General features: G+C 52.8%; 4 protein-coding genes across 5 annotated transcripts in view; 1 reads left to right on the top strand and 3 right to left on the bottom strand.

Annotated features, from left to right (window-relative positions):
• The window catches only part of LOC308147915 (uncharacterized protein), a 1,509-nt gene extending 1,395 nt beyond the window's left edge, over positions 1-114 (top strand). For both annotated transcript variants that reach the window (XM_080521299.1, XM_080521298.1), the window contains one exon: positions 1-114. This exon is cut by the window's left edge. The gene's annotated coding sequence lies outside the window, so the exon portion shown is untranslated.
• The window catches only part of eif2a (eukaryotic translation initiation factor 2A), a 31,239-nt gene extending 24,775 nt beyond the window's left edge, over positions 1-6,464 (bottom strand). The window contains exons 1-5 of the mRNA XM_080521297.1: positions 6,211-6,464; positions 5,503-5,627; positions 3,880-4,019; positions 3,418-3,585; positions 3,135-3,299 (exon numbers count right to left, since the gene is read on the bottom strand). Of these exons, the coding sequence (XP_080377423.1) occupies positions 3,135-3,299; positions 3,418-3,585; positions 3,880-4,019; positions 5,503-5,627; positions 6,211-6,291 (679 nt within the window). The 5' untranslated portion in view covers positions 6,292-6,464. The remainder of the gene's footprint in view (positions 1-3,134; positions 3,300-3,417; positions 3,586-3,879; positions 4,020-5,502; positions 5,628-6,210) is intronic.
• Positions 6,465-7,594: 1,130 nt separating this feature from the next.
• Positions 7,595-12,922, bottom strand: rpl35a (ribosomal protein L35a). The gene is made up of 5 exons (XM_080521294.1): positions 12,899-12,922; positions 12,518-12,556; positions 8,630-8,782; positions 8,377-8,521; positions 7,595-7,681 (listed from the first exon to the last, which is right to left on the bottom strand). Exons 2-5 carry the CDS (start codon positions 12,526-12,528, stop codon positions 7,658-7,660), a joined length of 333 nt encoding a protein of 110 aa, XP_080377420.1. The 5' UTR covers positions 12,529-12,556; positions 12,899-12,922; the 3' UTR covers positions 7,595-7,657.
• An 8,640-nt stretch (positions 12,923-21,562) lies between these two features.
• rnpepl1 (arginyl aminopeptidase like 1) overlaps positions 21,563-22,500 on the bottom strand; it is a gene marked incomplete at both ends in the record, with an annotated part of 7,157 nt that continues 6,219 nt past the window's right edge. The window contains 3 exons of the mRNA XM_080521295.1: positions 21,563-21,802; positions 21,873-22,118; positions 22,186-22,328. Of these exons, the coding sequence (XP_080377421.1) occupies positions 21,563-21,802; positions 21,873-22,118; positions 22,186-22,328 (629 nt within the window). The remainder of the gene's footprint in view (positions 21,803-21,872; positions 22,119-22,185; positions 22,329-22,500) is intronic.

Raw genomic sequence — 22,500 nt, 5'->3', positions numbered from 1 at the left:
CCGTCAGTTGCAGGAACAGGGCCGTCAGCTGCAGGAACAGGGCCGTCAGCTGCAGGAACAGGGCCGTCAGCTGTTGGCGGTTCCAGGCTGCAGACGTATGGCCCAGGAGTTGGCAGACACAGAGTCCGCGCGGCGCCGGACAAGGCAGCTGTACACGCCCTCGGTGAACTCGCTAGCTACGATACGCAGGTCTCTGTTCTTCATGGTGATGTAACCAGGGACCGAGGCCTGGATCTGCTCCCCGTCCTTCAACCAGCTGGAGGACAGAGGACAGAGGACAGGACTGAAGAACCAGCTGGAGGACAGGGGACACAACTGAAGAACCAGCTGGAGGACAGAGGACATAGGAAACAACTGAAGAACCAGCTGGAGGACAGAGGACATAGGAAACAACTGAAGAACCCGCTGGAGGACAGAGGACATAGGAAACAACTGAAGAACCAGCTGGAGGACAGAGGACATAGGAAACAACTGAAGAACCAGCTGGAGGACAGAAGACAGAACTGAAGAACCAGTTGGAGGACAGAGGACAGTACTGAAGATCCAGCTGGAGGATAGAGGACGGAACTGAAGAACCAGCTGGAGGACAGAGGACAGAACTGAAGAACCAGCTGGAGGACAGAGGACAGGACTGAAGATCCAGCTGGAGGACAGAGGACAGAACTGAAGAACCAGCTGGAGGACAGAGAAGAGGACAGAACTGAAGAACCAGAGACTGTCTGGAACACGATACGTCTTCTGGCTACGATACGTCTTCTGGCTACGATACGTCTTCTGGTTACGATACGTCTTCTGGTTACGTCTTCTGGCTACGATACGTCTTCTGGTTACGATACGTCTTCTGGTTCTGTCTTCTGGTTACGATACGTCTTCTGGTTGCGTCTTCTGGCTACGATACGTCTTCTGGTTACGTCTTCTGGCTACGATACGTCCTCTGGTTACGATACGTCTTCTGGTTACGATATGTCTTCTGGCTACGATACGTCTTCTGGCTACGATACGTCTTCTGGCTACGATACGTCTTCTGGTTACGTCTTCTGGTTACGATACGTCTTCTGGTTACGTCTTCTGGCTACGATACGTCTTCTGGCTACGATACGTCTTCTGGCTACGATACGTCTTCTGGCTACGATACGTCTTCTGGCTACGATACGTCTTCTGGTTACGTCTTCTGGCTACGATACGTCTTCTGGTTACGATACGTCTTCTGGCTACTGACTACGATCCGCCGTCGGTCTACGCTCCGCCGTCGGTCTATGCTCCGCCGTCGGTCTACGCTCCGCCGTCGGTCTACGCTCCGCCGTCGGTCTACGCTCCGCTGTCGGTCTACGATCCTCCGTCAGTCTACGCTCCGCCGTCGGTCTACGATCCTCCGTCGGTCTACGCTCCTTCGTCGGTCTACGATCGTCCGTCGGTCTACGATCCCCCGTCTGTCTACGATCCCCCGTCTGTCTACGATCCCCCGTCTGTCTACGATCCGTCTTCTGGCTGCGGACAAGGTGTGGCGTGGAGATCCGATTTGGCGTGAGGCCCACATTAACCCCGCCCCTCCCGGCCAGCTGACCTGACTTTAGTCCCGCCCCTCCCGGCAGGCTGACCTGACTTTAGCCCCGCCCCTCCCGGTCAGCTGACCTGACTTTAGCCCCGCCCCTCCGGCAGGCTGACCTGACTTTAGCCCCGCCCCTCCCGGTCAGTTGACCTGACTTTAGCCCCGCCCCTCCCGGTCAGCTGACCTGACTTTAGCCCCGCCCCTCCCGGTCAGCTGACCTGACTTTAGGAGGCACCGCAGAGTTTCGGGCGCCGCAGCGGAACGCCACCGTCTTCCCTCGAGGAACCAGCTTCACCTTCACGTTGGGCGGAGGAGGCGTCGGCGTGGCGACGGCCTCCGGAGGCTCTGGACCACAGACAGAACGTGAGACGGGTCACTTGCTCACCAGAGGTCAGAGGTCAGAGGTCACAGCTCACCGTAGCAGAGGTCACAGCGGTGAGGACAATTCTTCTTCATGAACGACTTCCTGCGCTCACAGAAACCCAGACGAGCCCATGGGTCACACACACGCTTCTTGTCCAGACAGCCTGCACACACACACACACACACACACACACACACACACACACACACACACACACACACACACACACACACACACACACACACACACACACACACACACACACACACTTACTGCACCACTACAAGTACAAGTACTGCATTAGCCCTACATTCTGAGTGAAATTACTGATGGGACTTCATGGGATCCCACTGAAAAGGTTGGATGGTACCGAAAAAAACTGCAACCAACTCTGTTGCGGTGCCTTGCACTGATGGAAGGGTGTCAGGGGGCGGAGCTACAATGCAGCCGTCTGCTGATTGGTCAGTGAGGACGGTCTCTCTGGACAAGCAGCAATATTTCAATATCTGTTCTCCTATAAACCTCTGATGTTCTTCTCTTCTCGTTTGTGCTCCCTGCTGTTCACTGGACTGCTTACTGGAATGTACCATACCATACCGTACCGTACCATACCATACCAAACCGTACTGTACCATACCATACCATAGCGTACCGTACCATACCATACCGCACTGTACCATACCATACCGTACCATACCATACTGTACCATACCATACCATACCGTACCATACCGCACCGTACCATAATGTACTGTACCATACCGTACCATACTATACCCTACCGCACCGTATCATACCATACCGCACCATACCGTACTGTACCATACCATACTGTACCATACCATACCATACAGTACCATACCAAATCGCACCATACCATACTGTACCAAACCGTACCATGCCATATGTTACCATACCATACCGTACAGTACCATACCAAATCGTACCATACCATACTGTACCATACCTTACCGTACATTACCATACCATATCGTACCATACCATACCATATGGGACCGCAGCTTAACTGTTGTCATGGAGTACTTGCAGTCCTTCATGTAGGGTTAGTACATGTAGTACAGTCATGACTGGTCCAGGTCCAGGTGTAGGGTTAGGGTTAGTACATGTAGTACAGTCATGACTGGTCCAGGTCCAGGTGTAGGGTTAGGGTTAGTACATGTAGTACAGTCATGACTGGTCCAGGTCCAGGTGTAGGGTTACCGTAGAGCCTCTGGATGCCCCACACGTCGTCCTGGCCCACGTCCCTCTGCCCGGTGTAGGTGGCGTTGGGGTGCATGAGGGCCCCCGGGTCCCTGGAGTGCCACAGACCCAGGGCGTGGCCGATCTCGTGGGCCGCCACCTGGACCAGGTCGTTGAGCCAGACCCCTGCAGAACCACAACGGGTCTGAGTCCGGTTCCTCGTCCCTGAGCCTTGCCCGGAGGAACTCTGATCCAGAACTCTGAAAGTCCCCCAGACCAGAACTACTTCAGCAGTAGACGGTACCTTGCTTCCAGCTGAACCTGGACTTGCCCAGGATCCAGAACTCGTGGTTGTCAAAGTGGATCTCCCCCCGGGGGGGCAGGAAGGCGTGGGCCAGCTCTCCGTTCAGCCCGTCGAAGCAGGGGTGGAGCGGAGCCCCCCAGCAGTCCGTGTGGTTGAAGGTGTAGAAACCTAACGCACCGTCACACATCAACACTCAGAGATATTAACCCCCGATGCCCCAGGACCTTCATTGTCTCGTAAAAACACAACTTCCTGCTTACAAACAGGAAACCCGGGTTTCACTTCCTGCTTACAAACAGGAAGCTCAAGTTTCACTTCCTGCTTACAAACAGGAAGCTCAGGTGACCTCACTTCCTGCTTACAAACAGGAAGCTCAGGTTTCACTTCCTGCTCACAAACAGGAAGCTCAGGTTTCACTTCCTGCTCACAAACAGGAAGCTGAAGAGTCGTCAGTCGTTGTACCGATGGTGATGTCGGCGGAGGCGTTGCCGTCGGCGACCTCGTTGAAGCTGAGTGGCGACACGTCGCTCCACTTGGTGAAGGCGATGCCGATGGCCTTCCTGGTGTCGTCACGGTTCAGGGTGTTGGGGAAGTCGGTGATCCTGCAGGGAGCACAACCTTACCGTGATCGTCAGGGTGTCGACGTGTGTGTGAGTGTCACACCATCCAGATGTCACGTGTGAGTATCAGAACCTGTACCTAGCCTGAGGTACCAGGGGGCGGGGCTTGTACCTAGCCTGAGGTACCAGGGGGCGGGGCTTGTACCTAGCCTGAGGTACCAGGGGGCGGGGCTTGCACCTATCCTGAGGTACCAGGGGGCGGGACTTGTACCTAGCCTGAGGTACCAGGGGGCGGGGCTTGTACCTAGCCTGAGGTACCAGGGGGCGGGGCTTGCACCTATCCTGAGGTACCAGGGGGCGGGACTTGTACCTAGCCTGAGGTACCAGGGGGCGGGGCTTGTACCTAGCCTGAGGTACCAGGGGGCGGGGCTTGCACCTAGCCTGAGGTACCAGGGGGCGGGACTTGTACCTAGCCTGAGGTACCAGGGGGCGGGGCTTGTACCTAGCCTGAGGTACCAGGGGGCGGGGCTTGCACCTAGCCTGAGGTACCAGGGGGCGGGGCTTGTACCTAGCCTGAGGTACCAGGGGGCGGGACTTGTACCTAGCCTGAGGTACCAGGGGGCGGGGCTTGTACCTAGCCTGAGGTAATAAGGGGCGGGGCTTCTACCTAACCTGAGGTACCAGGGGGCGGGGCTTGTACCTATCCTGATGTACCAGGGGGCGGGGCTTGTACCTAGCCTGAGGTAATAAGGGGCGGGGCTTGTACCTAGCCTGAGGTAATAAGGGGTGGGGCTTCTACCTAACCTGATGTACCAGGGGGCGGGGCTTGTACCTAGCCTGATGTACCAGGGGGCGGGGCTTGTACCTAGCCTGAGGTAATAAGGGGCGGGGCTTGTACCTAGCCTGAGGTACCAGGGGGCGGGGCTTGTACCTAGCCTGAGGTACCAGGGGGCGGGACTTGTACCTAGCCTGAGGTACTAGGGGGCGGGGCTTGTACCTAGCCTGAGGTAATAAGGGGCGGGGCTTCTACCTAACCTGAGGTACCAGGGGGCGGGGCTTGTACCTATCCTGATGTACCAGGGGGCGGGGCTTGTACCTAGCCTGAGGTAATAAGGGGCGGGGCTTGTACCTAGCCTGAGGTAATAAGGGGTGGGGCTTCTACCTAACCTGATGTACCAGGGGGCGGGGCTTGTACCTAGCCTGAGGTACCAGGGGGCGGGGCTTGTACCTAGCCTGAGGTAATAAGGGGCGGGGCTTGTACCTAGCCTGAGGTAATAAGGGGTGGGGCTTCTACCTAACCTGATGTACCAGGGGGCGGGGCTTGTACCTAGCCTGATGTACCAGGGGGCGGGGCTTGTACCTAGCCTGATGTACCAGGGGGCGTGGCTTGTACCTAGCCTGAGGTAATAAGGGGCGGGGCTTGTACCTAGCCTGAGGTAATAAGGGGTGGGGCTTCTACCTAACCTGATGTACCAGGGGGCGGGGCTTGTACCTAGCCTGATGTACCAGGGGGCGGGGCTTGTACCTGTAGGTGAGATTGAGGTGAGTCCACTTGTGTCCCAGAGGGTTGATGGCGTAGCGTCGGTTCCTGGTTCCTCCGTGAACCAAGGCGTTGGCGAGCGTCTGAGTCGCTGTGCCGGCGATCAACGCCTGAAAACACCAACATGGTCAAATCAGCTGCAGCTCCCAACACGGCCAGCAGGGGGAGCCCCTGTCCTCACCACTGCAGCTCCCAACACGGCCAGCAGGGGGAGCCCCTGTCTTCACTACCTGGCCCTTTGGCCCCAGCCAGCAAGGTTTGTTTTTTTATTTAAAGTAACTTGTTTATGTTCTATTCTTTCTCCCCTTATGCAACAAACAATCTAAAATACATGTTTTTGAATAAATAGTGTAACATATATTGACCAATGTGTCACATGAACTCGATAGCAGCACTGAGCCCCTCCCCCTCCTCTTCCCCCCCCCCCCCCCCCTCCTCCTCACAATATACCAGGTAGTACTGCCGTGCAGTACTGAGTACTGCCAATATGAGAACCCGCTCATTGGAGACCTTGTCCTCTCTGAGCGGGTCTCCACTGAGCGGGTCCTCACTGAGCGGGTCTCCACTGAGCGGGTCCTCACTGAGCGGGTCCTCACTGAGCGGGTCTCCACTGAGCGGTTCTCCACTGAGCGGGTCCTCACTGAGCGGGTCCTCACTGAGCGGGTCTCCACTCTGCGGTCTCCGGGTACTGACCTTCGACCGTGCGGCGGCTCCACAGCTCTTCATCACCATCATCATCATCGTCACCATCGTCACCATCATCTTCACCTTCATCAGCCTGTCAACCAATCAGATCGCTCCGTGGGGCTCCAGCCTTCCAGCACGAAACTCCCGCAAAACACAGAAACTCGCGGGAAAAGTAGGACCGGGACCTGCTGGACCACTTCCTCAGACCCGAACCGGACCGGACTGGACCGGGTGTCGAAGAGCAGGAACTCCCGGTCTGAGACGCTTCTGCAGCGGTGCGGGAGGGGGCTGGGAGGTGGGGGGGGGGGGGCGTCCCCCGGTGGGCGGGGTCAGGTGAGCGGAGGGACGTGGAGCTTAACCCTTTGAGAACTTCTGAGAACTCCTGCTACTGCTCCTCCTCCTCCTCCTGGTCTGCTGCTGCTCCTCCTCCTCCTATATTGTGTCTGTGCTGCATGTTACCAACATGTTGAAGTTGTGTCACATTCACCTTCTTTGAGTGGAGGAAGAGGAGGTGGTGGAGGAGGAGGAGGAGGAGAGGAAGAGGTGGAGGAAGAGGGGCAAGAGGAGCAGGAGCAAGAGGAAGAGGAGAGGAGGAGGAGGAGAGGAAGAGGTGGAGGAAGAGGGGCAAGAGGAGGAGCAGGAGCAAGAGGAAGAGGAGAGGAGGAGGAGGAAGAGCAGGAGCAAGAGGAGGAGCAGGAGGAAGAGGAGGAGAGGAAGAGAAGGAGGAAGAGAACCGTCAGGCTGAGTGAAGGATGAAGAATTAATTACTTCTCACCATTCAGCTGACAAACACTCCCTCACTCACTCACACTCCCTCTCTCACTCACACACAAACACTCCCTCACTCACTCACACACAAACACTCCCTCACTCACTCACACACAAACACTCCCTCTCTCACTCTCACACACACAAACACACCATCTCTCTCTCACACACACACACCATCTCTCTCTCTCACACACAAACACACCCTCTCTCTCTCTCTCTCTCTCACACACACACACCTAGGTTTCTGGCTGTTTGTCATCATGGTAACACCAGTGAAAACTTTACTGTGACCCTGGTACTGCAGTGTGTACTACCCTGGTACTGCAGTGTGTACTACCCTGGTACTGCAGTGTGTACTACCCTGGTACTGCAGTGTGTACTACCCTGGTACTGCAGTGCGTACTACCCTGGTACTGCAGTGAAGATGGAGGATCAATCATTTGCCTCCAACCAAGTCGTTTGAACACAGAGATGTTGGACCAGGACCAGGACCAGCAGGAGGACCAGGACCAGGACCAGCAGGAGGACCAGGACCAGGACCAGCAGGAGGACCAGGACCAGGACCAGCAGGAGGACCAGACCAGGACCAGGACCAGATGAGGAACCAAATGAGGCTCAGTTCTTTCAGGTTGAAGTTTTTATTTGTACAAACAGACGTTCTTCATCTTCCTCCTCGTCTTCCTCACACCCGGGATGGGTACAGCATCTGGAACAGGAAGTCTGGCTGTGATGATGTCATCAGAAAGAGACGTTCTACTGTTGGCTGTGATGATGTCATCAGTACTACACCATTATACTGTTGGCTCTGTGATGTCATCAGGACTACACCATTATACTGTTAGCTCTGCGATGTCATCAGGACTACACCATTACACTGTTAGCTCTGTGATGTCATCAGGACTACACCATTATACTGTTAGCTCTGTGATGATGTCATCAGGACTACACCATTATACTGTTAGCTCTGTGATGATGTCATCAGGACTACACCATTATACTGCTAGCTCTGTGATGATGTCATCAGTACTACACCATTATACTGTTAGCTCTGTGATGATGTCATCAGGACTACACCATTATACTGTTATCTCTGTGATGTCATCAGTACTACACCATTATACTGTTAGCTCTGTGATGTCATCAGTACTACACCATTATACTGTTAGCTCTGTGATGATGTCATCAGTACTACACCATTATACTGCTAGCTCTGTGATGATGTCATCAGTACTACACTGTTATACTCCTGTTAGCTCTGTGATGATGTCATCAGTACTATACTGGTACCCCAGTACACTCACCACCCTGATACAGCAGTACCACCCCAGTACTACCCAGAGTACACACTCACCACCCTGATACAGCAGTACCACCCCAGTACTACCCAGAGTACACACTCACCACCCTGATGCGGTGCCCGATGGCCTTGGCCGGCAGGTTGCTGGAGAACTTGGCCCGGACCATCCCACTGTTACCATGGGGACGGGTCACCTTCCCCCAGATCACCCGGGTCTTGTTGGGCTTCCCACCGGGGGTCACCGTGTTCCTGGGGGGGTCAGAGGTCAGACTCACTTCTTGGCCTTGTACACGTAGGCGCAGTGCTTCCCCAGGTAGAAGGTTAGGGGTCAGGGTTAGGGGGTCAGAGGTCACTCACTTCTTGGCCTTGTACACGTAGGCGCAGCGCTTCCCCAGGTAGAAGTCCACCTGGTCCCGGCTGTAGCAGCCCTCCAGCTTCAGCAGAGCCGTGTTCTCTCTCTGGTTCCTCAGGCCGCGCTTGTAGCCGCTGAACACCGCCTTGCTCCACAGTCTGCAAGGTAGGACACTGCCTTACTCTAGGCTTTAAGCTTGGACACCGCCTTGCTCCACAGTCTGCAAGGTAGGACACTGCCTTACTCTAGGCTGGGAGCTAGTACACTGCCTTACTCCACAGCTTGCAACGCACGTACACAACCTTACTCCACAGCCTGCAACGCACGTACACAACCTTACTCCACAGCCTGCAACGTACGTACACAACCTTACTCCACAGCCTGCAACGCACGTACACAACCTTACTCCACAGCCTGCAACGTACGTACACAACCTTACTCCACAGCCTGCAACGTACGTACACAACCTTACTCCAGTCTGCAACGTACGTACACAACCTTACTCCAGTCTGCAACGTACGTACACAACCTTACTCCAGTCTGCAACGTACGTACACAACCTTACTCTACTGTCTGCAACGTACGTACACAACCTTACTCTACTGTCTGCAACGTACGTACACAACCTTACTCTACTCTGCCACGTACGTACACAACCTTACTCTACTCTGCCACGTACGTACACAACCTTACTCTACTCTGCCACGTACGTACACAACCTTACTCTACAGCCTGCAACGTACGTACACAACCTTACTCTACAGCCTGCAACGTACGTACACAACCTTACTCCATTCTGCAACATACGTACACAACCTTACTCCATTCTGCAACATACGTACACAACCTTACTCCATTCTGCAACGCACGTACACAACCTTACTCTACAGCCTGCAACGTTCGTACACAACCTTACTCTACAGCCTGCAACGTTCGTACACAACCTTACTCTACAGCCTGCAACGTTCGTACACAACCTTACTCCATTCTGCAACGTACGTACACAACCTTACTCCATTCTGCAACGTACGTACACAACCTTACTCCATTCTGCAACGTACGTACACAACCTTACTCCATTCTGCAACGTACGTACACAACCTTACTCCATTCTGCAACGCACGTACACAACCTTACTCTACAGCCTGCAACGTTCGTACACAACCTTACTCTACAGCCTGCAACGTTCGTACACAACCTTACTCCATTCTGCAACGTACGTACACAACCTTACTCCATTCTGCAACGTACGTACACAACCTTACTCCATTCTGCAACGTACGTACACAACCTTACTCCATTCTGCAACGTACGTACACAACCTTACTCCAGTCTGCAACGTTCGTACACAACCTTACTCCAGTCCGCAACGTACGTACACAACCTTACTCCAGTCCGCAACGTACGTACACAACCTTACTCCAGTCCGCAACGTACGTACACAACCTTACTCCAGTCCGCAACGTACGTACACAACCTTACTCTGTCTGCAACGTACGTACACAACCTTACTCTAGTCTGCCACGTACGTACACAACCTTACTCTAGTCTGCCACGTACGTACACAAACCTTACTCTACTCTGCCACGTACGTACACAACCTTACTCTACAGCCTGCAACGTACGTACACAACCTTACTCCATTCTGCAACGTACGTACACAACCTTACTCCATTCTGCAACGTACGTACACAACCTTACTCCATTCTGCAACGTACGTACACAACCTTACTCCATTCTGCAACGCACGTACACAACCTTACTCTACAGCCTGCAACGCACGTACACAACCTTACTCTACAGCCTGCAACGTACGTACACAACCTTACTCCACAGCCTGCAACGTTCGTACACAACCTTATTCCACAGCCTGCAACGTACGTACACAACCTTACTCCATTCTGCAACGTACGTACACAACCTTACTCCATTCTGCAACGTACGCACACAACCTTACTCCAGTCTGCAACGTACGTACACAAACTTACTCTACAGTCTGCCACGTACGTACACAACCTTACTCCATTCTGCAACGTACGTACACAACCTTACTCCAGTCTGCAACGTACGTACACAACCTTACTCCAGTCCGCAACGTACGTACACAACCTTACTCCAGTCCGCAACGTACGTACACAACCTTACTCCAGTCCGCAACGTACGTACACAACCTTACTCCAGTCCGCAACGTACGTACACAACCTTACTCCAGTCCGCAACGTACGTACACAACCTTACTCCAGTCCGCAACGTACGTACACAACCTTACTGCAGTCCGCAACGTACGTACACAACCTTACTCTACTGTCTGCAACGTACGTACACAACCTTACTCTAGTCTGCCACGTACGTACACAACCTTACTCTAGTCTGCCACGTACGTACACAAACCTTACTCTACTCTGCCACGTACGTACACAACCTTACTCTACAGCCTGCAACGTACGTACACAACCTTACTCTACAGCCTGCAACGTACGTACACAACCTTACTCCATTCTGCAACGTACGTACACAACCTTACTCCATTCTGCAACGTACGTACACAACCTTACTCCATTCTGCAACGTACGTACACAACCTTACTCCATTCTGCAACGTACGTACACAACCTTACTCCATTCTGCAACGCACGTACACAACCTTACTCTACAGCCTGCAACGTACGTACACAACCTTACTCCACAGCCTGCAACGTTCGTACACAACCTTATTCCACAGCCTGCAACGTACGTACACAACCTTACTCCATTCTGCAACGTACGTACACAACCTTACTCCATTCTGCAACGTACGCACACAACCTTACTCCAGTCTGCAACGTACGTACACAACCTTACTCTACAGTCTGCCACGTACGTACACAACCTTACTCTACAGTCTGCCACGTACGTACACAACCTTACTCTAGTCTGCCACGTACGTACACAACCTTACTCTAGTCTGCCACGTACGTACACAACCTTACTCTACTCTGCCACGTACGTACACAACCTTACTCTACTCTGCCACGTACGTACACAACCTTACTCTACTCTGCCACGTACGTACACAACCTTACTCTACTCTGCCACGTACGTACACAACCTTACTCTACAGCCTGCAACGTACGTACACAACCTTACTCTACAGCCTGCAACGTACGTACACAACCTTACTCTACAGCTTGCAACGTACGTACACAACCTTACTCCATTCTGCAACGTACGTACACAACCTTACTCCATTCTGCAACGTACGTACACAACCTTACTCTACAGCCTGCAACGTACGTACACAACCTTACTCTACAGCCTGCAACGTACGTACACAACCTTACTCCATTCTGCAACGTACTTACACAACCTTACTCCATTCTGCAACGTACTTACACAACCTTACTCCATTCTGCAACGTACGTACACAACCTTACTCTACTGTCTGCAACGTACGTACACAACCTTACTCTACTGTCTGCAACGTACGTACACAACCTTACTCTACTGTCTGCAACGTACGTACACAACCTTACTCTACTGTCTGCAACGTACGTACACAACCTTACTCTGTCTGCAACGTACGTACACAACCTTACTCTACTGTCTGCAACGTACATACATAACCAGCAACGTAGAACCCTACCTTACCTCAGCCCGCAACGTAGCACCCTACCTTACCTCAGCCCGCAACGTAGTACCCTACCTTACCTCAGCCCGCAACGTAGTGCCCTACCTTACCTCAGCCCGCAACATAGTGCCCTACCTTACCTCAGCCCGCAACGCAGTACCCTACCTTACCTCAGCCTGCAACGCAGTACCCTACCTCACCTCAGCCTGCAACGTAGTACCCTACCTATTCAAAGAGCTGACACTTTGTCATACCCATCAGATAACATGAGGCGCAGGTAACCTTACCTTCCTGGCATGATGACGTAGTTGTTCAGGTGAGCGAACCTGCATGACGCAACCAACAGAGGACACACACACCAGAATTCATTAGTTCTCGTAGCGAGGCTCCAAAAAGTGTTCAGGTATACAATTGGACCGGGGCCGGGTTAAGGGACCCGGGCTGAGGGACCCGACCCAGGATCGGCACTGAGACCAGGATGATGCGGTTCAGCCGCAGCCCCGGAGCCTCTCAATCAGCGGGGAATCGAAGCCATCCTTCGGCCGGAGCGGCCCCGCGACCCGCGGCGGACACGGCGGCGGGCAGCGGGGCCGCGGCAGGCGGAATGTAGGAGGATGATGGCGGTAAAGCAGAGTTTTGGAGGTTTGTAGGAGAGCGCGCTAGCCTACCTGCTATTGAGGCGGGAATATGGAGGGAAAGGACCTCACTGAGGCATGCCGGGAAATTAACCCCATTCGAGGTGTCCGCGTCGTTGCCTGAGCGAAAAACATTTCATTTACCCTTTGAGTGCCAATAAAGCCTAAATTCTGCTTGATTGTTGCAGTAGACGTGCATTTTAATGCAGAAAGCTCAAGAGGAACCTGGTCTGTTACTCTAGGGAGACCTAGAAATGACTGTGTTATAGTTGGTGCTATATAAATAAAGTTGTATTGAATTGGATCGTCACTAAACAGGATGTTGGTAAATGTGACTTCCGGGCAGCACATCTCAATACCTCTGCTTTAGAATAAACTACTTCCTGTGAGGCAAACCCTCCTTCCTTCATCCATTAGTTCCTTTATTCATTCACTCATTCATGTTCGCCTCATTGATCATGAGGATCTTGGAGACAATAGAAAAATACTTTAATTATAGCGCAACAGATCATGACGTCACATGACCTGAGCTCATGAGCAGTTCCACCAGTGTGTGTGTGTGTGTGTTAGTGCAAGTGTGTGTATTAGTGTGTACGTGTGTGTATGTATTAGTGTAAATGTGTGTGTTAGTGTAAGTGTGTGAGTATTCATGTGTATGTGTGTGTATTAGTGTAAGTGTGTGTGTTAGTGTGTACGTGTGTATTAGTGCAAGTGTGTGTGTATTCATGTGTATATTAGTGTAAATGTGTGTATTCAAGTGTATTAGTGTAAGTGTGTGTATTAGTGTAAGTGTGTGTATTCATGTGTATTAGTGTAAGTGTGTGTGTTAGTGTGTGTATTAGTGTAAGTGTGTGTATTCATGTGTATTAGTGTAAGTGTGTGCGCTAGTGTAAGTGTGTGTATTCAAGTGTATTAGTGTAAGTGTGTGTTAGTGTAAGTGTGTGTATTCATGTGTATTAGTGTAAGTGTATGTATTCGTGTGTATTAGTGTAAGTGTGTGTGTTAGTGTGTGTATTAGTGTAAGTGTATGTATTCGTGTGTATTAGTGTAAGTGTGTGTATTAGTGTGTGTATTAGTGTAAGTGTGTGTGTTAGTGTAAGTGTGTGTATTAGTGTAAGTGTATGTATTCGTGTGTATTAGTGTGTATTAGTGTAAGTGTGTGTATTAGTGTGTGTATTTGTGTAAGTGTGTGTATTAGTGTAAGTGTATGTATTCGTGTGTGTAAGTGTGTGTATTAGTGTGTACGTGTGTGTATGTATTAGTGTAAATGTGTGTGTTAGTGTAAGTGTGTGAGTATTCATGTGTATGTGTGTGTATTAGTGTAAGTGTGTGTGTTAGTGTGTACGTGTGTATTAGTGCAAGTGTGTGTGTATTCATGTGTATATTAGTGTAAATGTGTGTATTCAAGTGTATTAGTGTAAGTGTGTGTATTCGTGTGTATGTGTGTGTATTAGTGTAAGTGTGTGTATTCATGTGTATTAGTGTAAGTGTGTGTATTCATGTGTATTAGTGTAAGTGTGTGTGCTAGTGTAAGTGTGTGTATTCAAGTGTATTAGTGTAAGTGTGTGTTAGTGCAAGTGTGTGTATTCATGTGTATTAGTGTAAGTGTATGTATTCGTGTGTGTAAGTGTGTGTATTAGTGTGTACGTGTGTGTATGTATTAGTGTAAATGTGTGTGTTAGTGTAAGTGTGTGAGTATTCATGTGTATGTGTGTGTATTAGTGTAAGTGTGTGTGTTAGTGTGTACGTGTGTATTAGTGCAAGTGTGTGTGTATTCATGTGTATATTAGTGTAAATGTGTGTATTCAAGTGTATTAGTGTAAGTGTGTGTATTCGTGTGTATGTGTGTGTATTAGTGTAAGTGTGTGTATTCATGTGTATTAGTGTAAGTGTGTGTATTCATGTGTATTAGTGTAAGTGTGTGTGCTAGTGTAAGTGTGTGTATTCAAGTGTATTAGTGTAAGTGTGTGTTAGTGCAAGTGTGTGTATTCATGTGTATTAGTGTAAGTGTATGTATTCGTGTGTATTAGTGTAAGTGTGTGTGTTAGTGTGTGTATTAGTGTAAGTGTGTGTGTTAGTGTGTATTAGTGTAAGTGTGTGTATTAGTGTAAGTGTATGTATTCGTGTGTATTAGTGTAAGTGTGTGTGTTAGTGTGTGTACTAGTGTAGGTGTGTGTATTAGTGTAAGTGTGTGTGTTAGTGTGTGTATTAGTGCAAGTGTGTGTATTAGTGTAAGTGTATGTATTCATGTGTATTAGTGTAAGTGTGTGTATTAGTGTTAGTGTATGTATTCATGTGTATTAGTGTAAGTGTGTGTATTAGTGTAAGTGTATGTATTCATGTGTATTAGTGTAAGTGTGTGTGTTAGCGTGTGTATTAGTGTAAGTATTCATGTGTATTAGTGTAAGTGTATGTGTTAGTGTAAGTGTGTGTATTAGTGTGTGTTAGTGTAAGTGTGTGTATTCATGTGTATTAGTGTAAGTGTGTGTCTTAGTGTGTATTAATGTAAGTGTGTCTTAGTGTGTATATTAGTGTCTCTTCAACATAAAAGCTGGTCACATGACGTCAGCTCAGAGTAACTATTTTAAAAGTAATAATACATCAAAGAGACACTTTAATAAAGAAACAAAGAGAAAAACAATGAAACTTTACCAACGAGGTGACACCTTCAATGTGCTTCAAAATAAAAGCCTCATATGAATAAATGTCATCGTGTACCTACTGGAAAGTTTATTTTTCATCTACTGACACAGGAAGTGATTGGTTCACTTCACCGTCTTGTCTCTCGTAGTGCCCACTGGGGACAGGAAGTGGCTTCCACTGTGGACACGAAGCGGGTTCCACTGGGGACAGGAAGTGGCTTCCACTGGTTCCAAGGTGGACAGGAAGTGGCTTCCACTGGCTCCAAGGTGGACAGGAAGCGGGTTCCACTGGTTCCAAGGTGGACAGGAAGTGTGTTCCACTGGGGACCGGAAGTGGCTTCCACTGGTTCCAAGGTGGACAGGAAGCGGGTTCCACTGGGGACAGGAAGTGGCTTCCACTGGGGACAGGAAATGGCTTCCACTGGTTCCAAGGTGGACAGGAAGCGGGTTCCACTGGGGACAGGAAGTGGCTTCCACTGGGGACAGGAAATGGCTTCCACTGGTTCCAAGGTGGACAGGAGGTGTGTTCCACTGGGGACCGGAAGTGGCGTCCACTGGTTCCAAGGTGGACAGGAAGTGTGTTCCACTGGGGACAGGAAGTGGCTTCGACTGGTTCCAAGGTGGACAGGAAGCGGGTTCCACTGGGGACAGGAAGTGGCTTCCACTGGTTCCAAGGTGGACAGGAGGTGTGTTCCACTGGGGACCGGAAGCGGCGTCCACTGGTTCCAAGGTGGACAGGAAGTGTGTTCCACTGGGGACAGGAAGTGGCTTCGACTGGTTCCAAGGTGGACAGGAAGCGGGTTCCACTGGGGACAGGAAGTGGCTTCCACTGGTTCCAAGGTGGACAGGAAGTGTGTTCCACTGGGGACAGGAAGTGGCTTCCACTGGCTCCAAGGTGGACAGGAAGCGGGTTCCACTGGTTCCAAGGTGGACAGGAAGCGGGTTCCACTGGTTCCACACACACACACACACGCACACACACACACACACACAGGTGGTTTTCCGTCAGCGCCGTATTTTCTTTAAGTTTTGATTTTCTCATCATCACTACAAAAATCAAAACCTAAAAAAACAACGAAGCTGCGGGGGGCAGAGCCTGGACCAGAACCCTGTCCCAATGTCCTCCCTCTGTCCGTCCCCCGGTGTCGTCCCTCCGTCTCAGTCCCCCATAGTGTCCCTCCTTCCGTCCCCCGGTACTGTCCCTCCGTCCCCCGTAGTGTCCCTCCTTCCGTCTCCGTCCCCTGGTACGTCCCTCCCTCCCTCCGTCCCCCGTAGTGTCCCTCCCTCCGTCCCCCGTAGTGTCCCTCCGTCTCCGTCCCCCGGTACGGTCCCTCCCTCCGTCTCCGTCCCCCGGTACTGGCCCTCCTTCCGTCTCCGTCCCCCATAGTATCCTTCCGTCTCCGTCCCCTGTTAGTCTCACTCCCTCCCTCCGTCTCCGTACTGTCCCCCTCCCCCCTCCGGTACTGTCCCTCCCGCCATCTCCTTCCCCCGGTACTGTCCCTCCCTCCGTCTCCGTCCCCCGGTACTGGCCCTCCTTCCGTCTCCGTCCCCCATAGTATCCCTCCGTCTCCGTCCCCTGTTAGTCTCCCTCCCTCAGTCTCCGTCCCCCCCCTCCGTCCCCTGGTACTGTCCCTCCCTCCCGCCGTCCCCCGGTACTGTCCCTCCGTCTCCCGTAGTGTCCCTCCTTCCGTCTCCGTCCCCCGGTACTGTCCCTCCCTCTCTCCGTCCCCCGTAGTGTCCCTCCTTCCGTCTCCGTCCCCTGGTACGTCCCTCCCTCCCCCGTAGTGTCCCTCCGTCTCCGTCCCCCGTAGTGTCCCTCCTTCCGTCTCCGTCTCCCCGTACTGTCCCTCCGTCTCCGTCCCCCGGTACTGTCCCTCCCTCCCTCCGTCCCCCGTAGTGTCCCTCCGTCTCCGTCCCCCGTTAGTCTCCCTCCCTCCGTCTCCGTCCCCCGGTACTGTCCCTCCCTCCCTCCGTCTCCGTCCCCCGTTAGTCTCCCTCCTTCCGTCTCCGTCCCCCCGTACTGTCCCTCCGTCTCCGTCCCCCGGTACTGTCCCTCCCTCCCTCCGTCCCCCGTAGTGTCCCTCCGTCTCCGTCCCCCGGTACTGGCCCTCCTTCCGTCTCCGTCCCCCATAGTATCCCTCCGTCTCCGTCCCCCGTTAGTCTCCCTCCCTCCCTCCGTCTCCGTCCCCCGTACTGCCCCCCCCCCCCCCCTCCGTCCCCCGTACTGTCCCCCCCCCCCCTCCGTCCCCCGGTACTGTCCCTCCCTCCTTCCGTCTCCGTCCCCCGGTACTGTCCCTCCCTCCGTCTCCGTCCCCCGTAGTGTCCCTCCGTCTCCGTCCCGCCCCGCCTGGACGTTTGACCGTGAAGCTTCGTCTCCTCCGCTCGGAGCCAAGATGTCGGCGGCGGCAGCGTCAGCTGACGGACCGCGTCCCGCACCAGGCGCCGGCTTCCTTCACGGAATCCTCCGGGACATTCCGGGCAGCTTTCGAACCTCCACAGACCTTCGCTGGAACTCAATCTGTACCCGCGTGGTGATGCGGTTCCTCCTCTGGCCTTCCCCGGCAGCAGCCCCCTTCTGTGGGAGCCTCCGTCTGGGCGAGGAGGAGCAGCTCTGGTTTGGGACGCTCCCCTGCTGCCTCCACGTCAGGAAGGAGCGAGGAGGGAGACCGGAAGCTTCCGCTGAGGATTGTAACGCACCCCTGCTGCATCCGCGTCAGGAAGGAGCTTCCGCTGAAGTTTGGAACGCGCCCCCACCCCCGCAACACTCAGGAAAAATAGCCCCAATCGTTAATGCAGCTTTGATTAAGATATAACACGTCAATCACGACAAGACAAACAGACAAGCACACAATAAAACCGGAAGTACTGAAAAAAGCATACATTTTCAAAATCAAAAACACGTACAAAAAAAAAACGAGAAGTGTGGAAAAACAGTAGGATTCCTGACACATTATCTTCGTTGCAATTCGCAAAACGAACCCTCTTCCTCACTGGAACGGCTCCTCTTCCTCACTGGAACTGCTGTTCCTCTTCCTCACTGGAACTGCTCCTCTTCATCACTGGAACTGCTGCTCCTCTTCCTCACTGGAACTGCTCCTCTTATTCATTGGAACTGCTCCTCTTCCTCACTGGAACTGCTGCTCCTCTTCCTCACTGGAACTGCTGCTCCTCTTCCTCACTGGAACTGCTGCTCCTCATCACTGGAACTGCTCCTCTTCATCACTGGAGCTGCTCCTCTTCCTCACTGGAACTGCTCCTCTTCATCACTGGAACTGCTCCTCTTCCTCGCTGGAACCGCTGTTCCTCTACCTCACTGGAACTGTTGTTCCTCTTCCTCACTGGAACTGCTGCTCCTCTTCCTCACTGGAACTGCTCCTCTTATTCATTGGAACTGCTCCTCTTCCTCACTGGAACTGCTGCTCCTCATAACTGGAACTGCTGCTCCTCTTCCTCACTGGAACTGCTCCTCTTCCTCACTGGAACTGCTGCTCCTCATCCTCACTGGAACTGCTGCTCCTCATCACTGGAACTGCTCCTCTTCATCACTGGAGCTGCTCCTCTTCCTCACTGGAACTGCTCCTCTTCCTCACTGGAACTGCTGCTCCTCTTCCTCACTGGAACTGCTGCTCCTCTTCCTCACTGGAACTACTCCTCTTCCTCACTGGAACTGCTCCTCTTCCTCACTGGAACTGCTCCTCTTCATCACTGGAACTGCTCCTCTTCCTCACTGACTCATCATTCAGAGACTGACTCGTCATAATAAGGACCCAGGATTCAGGTCTTGGTATTTATTTTAAAAGTAAACAAAGAATTCTACTGAAGTTGATGATCAGAGAATGGAGTCCTGGACGAACCGTAAAGACGGAGACCTGGGGCCTCATTTATAAACGTTGCGTACGCACAAAAGAATGCGTACACCACTCTCTACGCAAACCGTGGGATTTATAAAAAGAGAACTTGATGGGAAAATGTGCGGTCCTCCACGCCAACTCTGACCCTGGGTCACCCTAACCCTAACCAACTCTGACCCTGGGTCACCCTAACCCTAACCAACTCTGACCCTTGGTCACCCTAACCCTAACCCTAACCAACTCTGACCCTGGGTCACCCTAACCCTAACCCAACTCTGACCCTGGGTCACCCTAACCCTAACCCTAACCCTAACCCTAACCAACTCTGACCCTGGGTCACCCTAACCCTAACCCAACTCTGACCCTGGGTCACCCTAACCCTAACCCTAACCAACTCTGACCCTGGGTCACCCTAACCCTAACCCTAACCAACTCTGACCCTGGGTCACCCTAACCCTAACCCAACTCTGACCCTGGGTCACCCTAACCCTAACCCGAACCCTAACCCTAACCAACTCTGACCCTGGGTCACCCTAACCCTAACCCAACTCTGACCCTGGGTCACCCTAACCCTAGCCCAACTCTGACCCTGGGTCACCCTAACCCTAACCCAACTCTGACCCTGGGTCACCCTAACCCTAACCCAACTCTGACCCTGGGTCACCCTAACCCTAGCCCAACTCTGACCCTGGGTCACCCTAACCCTAACCCAACTCTGACCCATGCGTACGCACAGAACTGGGGGAAGGAGAAACTGCGCCACTGATGGCAGAAGAAAGAAACGGGAGAAACTGTGTGAAACTGATGGTGTAAAATAAATAGTTATATGACCTCTCATATATGGACAGTTTATTTGCAAGAAATGGATAGTAAACAATGTAATTTCTACAATGAATAAACAAACATACTCCCTGGAGTGCACACGGGAAACATATGATTAAGACAATAGTAAGACAACAGTAGGGAAAATGATGTTTACACTGATATGAATGCAGTGTAATATCTTATATCATATAGCCCATATAGCAGTGTTGGGCGCAGACTGGAGGCCGGCGCTGTACGTGATGGGTGGCTTCTAGGTGATGGGTGGTTTCTAGGTGCTGGGTGGCTTCTAGGTGATGGGTGGCTTCTAGGTGCTGGGTGGCTTCTAGGTACGGAGAATTCATGTGGAAATCCTGAGACTTGCAATTTTGTACTAGTGTTTAACCCATTCACGACCTTGCAGGCGACAGTGGAGACCCCCTAGAATCTGCGCCACAGCCAGGCGCGCAGTATTGTGGAGCGCACCATCGGGCTCCTGAAGGGCAGGTGGCGGTGTCCCCCTCCACCTCCGTCACCACTACACTCAGGAGGGATTCCCCGATGACCCCCGCCAGTGTTTCCTCCAGCGGGGTGAGCTCCGGGTGGCCCGTTCCCCCGCCCGGGGCACAGACGCTCTGCCAGTGTGACGCCAGGCGCTTTTTTGCGTCTACTTTGATGTCTGACCACTTTTGTTCCCCTCAGCCACACTCCGACCTTCTGAGGCCACAGCATTGACACCATCCGCCACATGCTGCCACTCTAGAGCTTTTTTGGCATTGGTGACCCCAACACTGACCCTAACCCTAACCCTAACCTAACACTGACCCTAACCCTAACCTAACACTGACCCTAACCCTAACCCAACACTGACCCTAACCCTAACCCAACACTGACCCTAACCCTAACCCAACACTGACCCTAACCCTAACCCTAACCCAACACTGACCCTAACCCTAACCCTAACCCAACACTGACCCTAACCCTAACCCAACACTGTGTCCACCAAATAACATCGCCTTCCTCTTCTCCACCTCCCCGACCAGAACTTCCACCTCACACTGGGTCAAACTGCGTTTCTTGGCTTTTCTTTCTGCTTTCGGCATGCTGTCAGTCATGAATCAATATTCATGAGAGGCGTTCCTCTGAATATTTATAGGCAAATATGGGCGTGGTCTGACCCGCACACAGGTGCGCCACATATAGAGTGGATTGTGATTTATAAAGGGAAATCGGCGTAGGACGTGCGTGCGCACTGTTTTATAAATCAGGATATTTTTATGCGTACGCACTTTCTGTGTTTCGTGCGTACGCCAATTTTGACGTCAATCCTACGCACAGTTTTATAAATGAGGCCCCTGGTCTGACCAGCAGGAACCGTTAAGAACAAGACAACCTGCAGCCAATCAGAGCAGAGCTTTGGTCAAGAGGTTAACCCTCACGGCGCCCTGCAGGGGGGGGTGGGTCTTGCTCTCCAGGGGGGTCCTGCTCTCCAGGCAGCGCCCTGCTCTCCAGGGGGGGTCCTGCTCTCCAGGGGGGGTCCTGCTCTCCAGGGGGGTCCTGCTCTCCAGGGGGGGTCCTGCTCTCCAGGTGGAGTCCTGCTCTCCAGGCGGCACCCTGCTCTCCGGCCGTACCTTGAGCACCCTCTGGTGGTGACGGTCAAGCAAATCAGGCCGACACGTGGATGTTCTGCAGGACGCTGGCAGAACCTGTGACTGCAGGCAGCTGCTGTAAAGGGGTGGAGCAGGAGGGAGTGGGCGGGGCCAGGGCCGGGGGCGGGGCCAGCGGTGGAGCCAGGGGTGGAGCCGGGGCCGCTCCGCTTGGGAACAGGATGCGCTGCAGCGTGCGGCGGAGCTTGAGGTGCAGGCGGTGCTGGGTCTGGTAGAAGATCTCCACGGCGACGGCCTTCATGCCGCCGGCGGCCAGGTGTTGGTACAGCGGCACGGTGTACATCCTGGACGTCTGCAGGGACACAGCGGTCAGCTCACCTGCAGGTGGAAGCGGGGCTGCAGGTGGAGGTGGGGCTTACGTGTTTGAGCAGGAAGGATCGGAGCCGCGGCAGCTCGGGCAGGAAGGAGTTCCTCAGGGTCACCTGCAGCCAGCGCACCTCCACCTCCGCATCCCGCCGCCCCGGCAGTGCCACGTACTGCGAGCACAGCGCCGCCATCATGCCTGAGGAGACACACCGCCACCCTGAAGTCCACGTGCAGAGACTCCTCCGCCGCCACAAGTAGTACCTTCAGACCAACACATGTCACCTTCTGGGACGTAACCATCTGTAACGATCTGTAACATGATGTAACGTAACGATCTGTAACGTGATGTAATGCAACGTAGCATAACA

The sequence above is a fragment of the Blennius ocellaris genome (assembly GCF_963422515.1).
Source record: "Blennius ocellaris genome assembly, contig: SCAFFOLD_163, whole genome shotgun sequence".
In the NCBI taxonomy this organism is placed as follows: Eukaryota; Metazoa; Chordata; class Actinopteri; order Blenniiformes; family Blenniidae; genus Blennius; species Blennius ocellaris.
Note: the sequence above shows the minus strand (reverse complement) of the source record. Positions and strands in the feature narration are given on the sequence as shown.

What these genes read in the sequence shown, in the direction of transcription:
- rpl35a (XM_080521294.1), bottom strand. An exon ending in TACGTGTACAAGGCCAAGAA is followed by an intron (nt 8,522 to 8,629) that starts GTGAGTGACCTC and finishes TGACCCCCCCAG; the next exon opens with GAACACGGTGACCCCCGGTG. An exon ending in TCGGGCACCGCATCAGGGTG is followed by an intron (nt 7,682 to 8,376) that starts GTGAGTGTGTAC and finishes TTCCTGTTCCAG; the next exon opens with ATGCTGTACCCATCCCGGGT.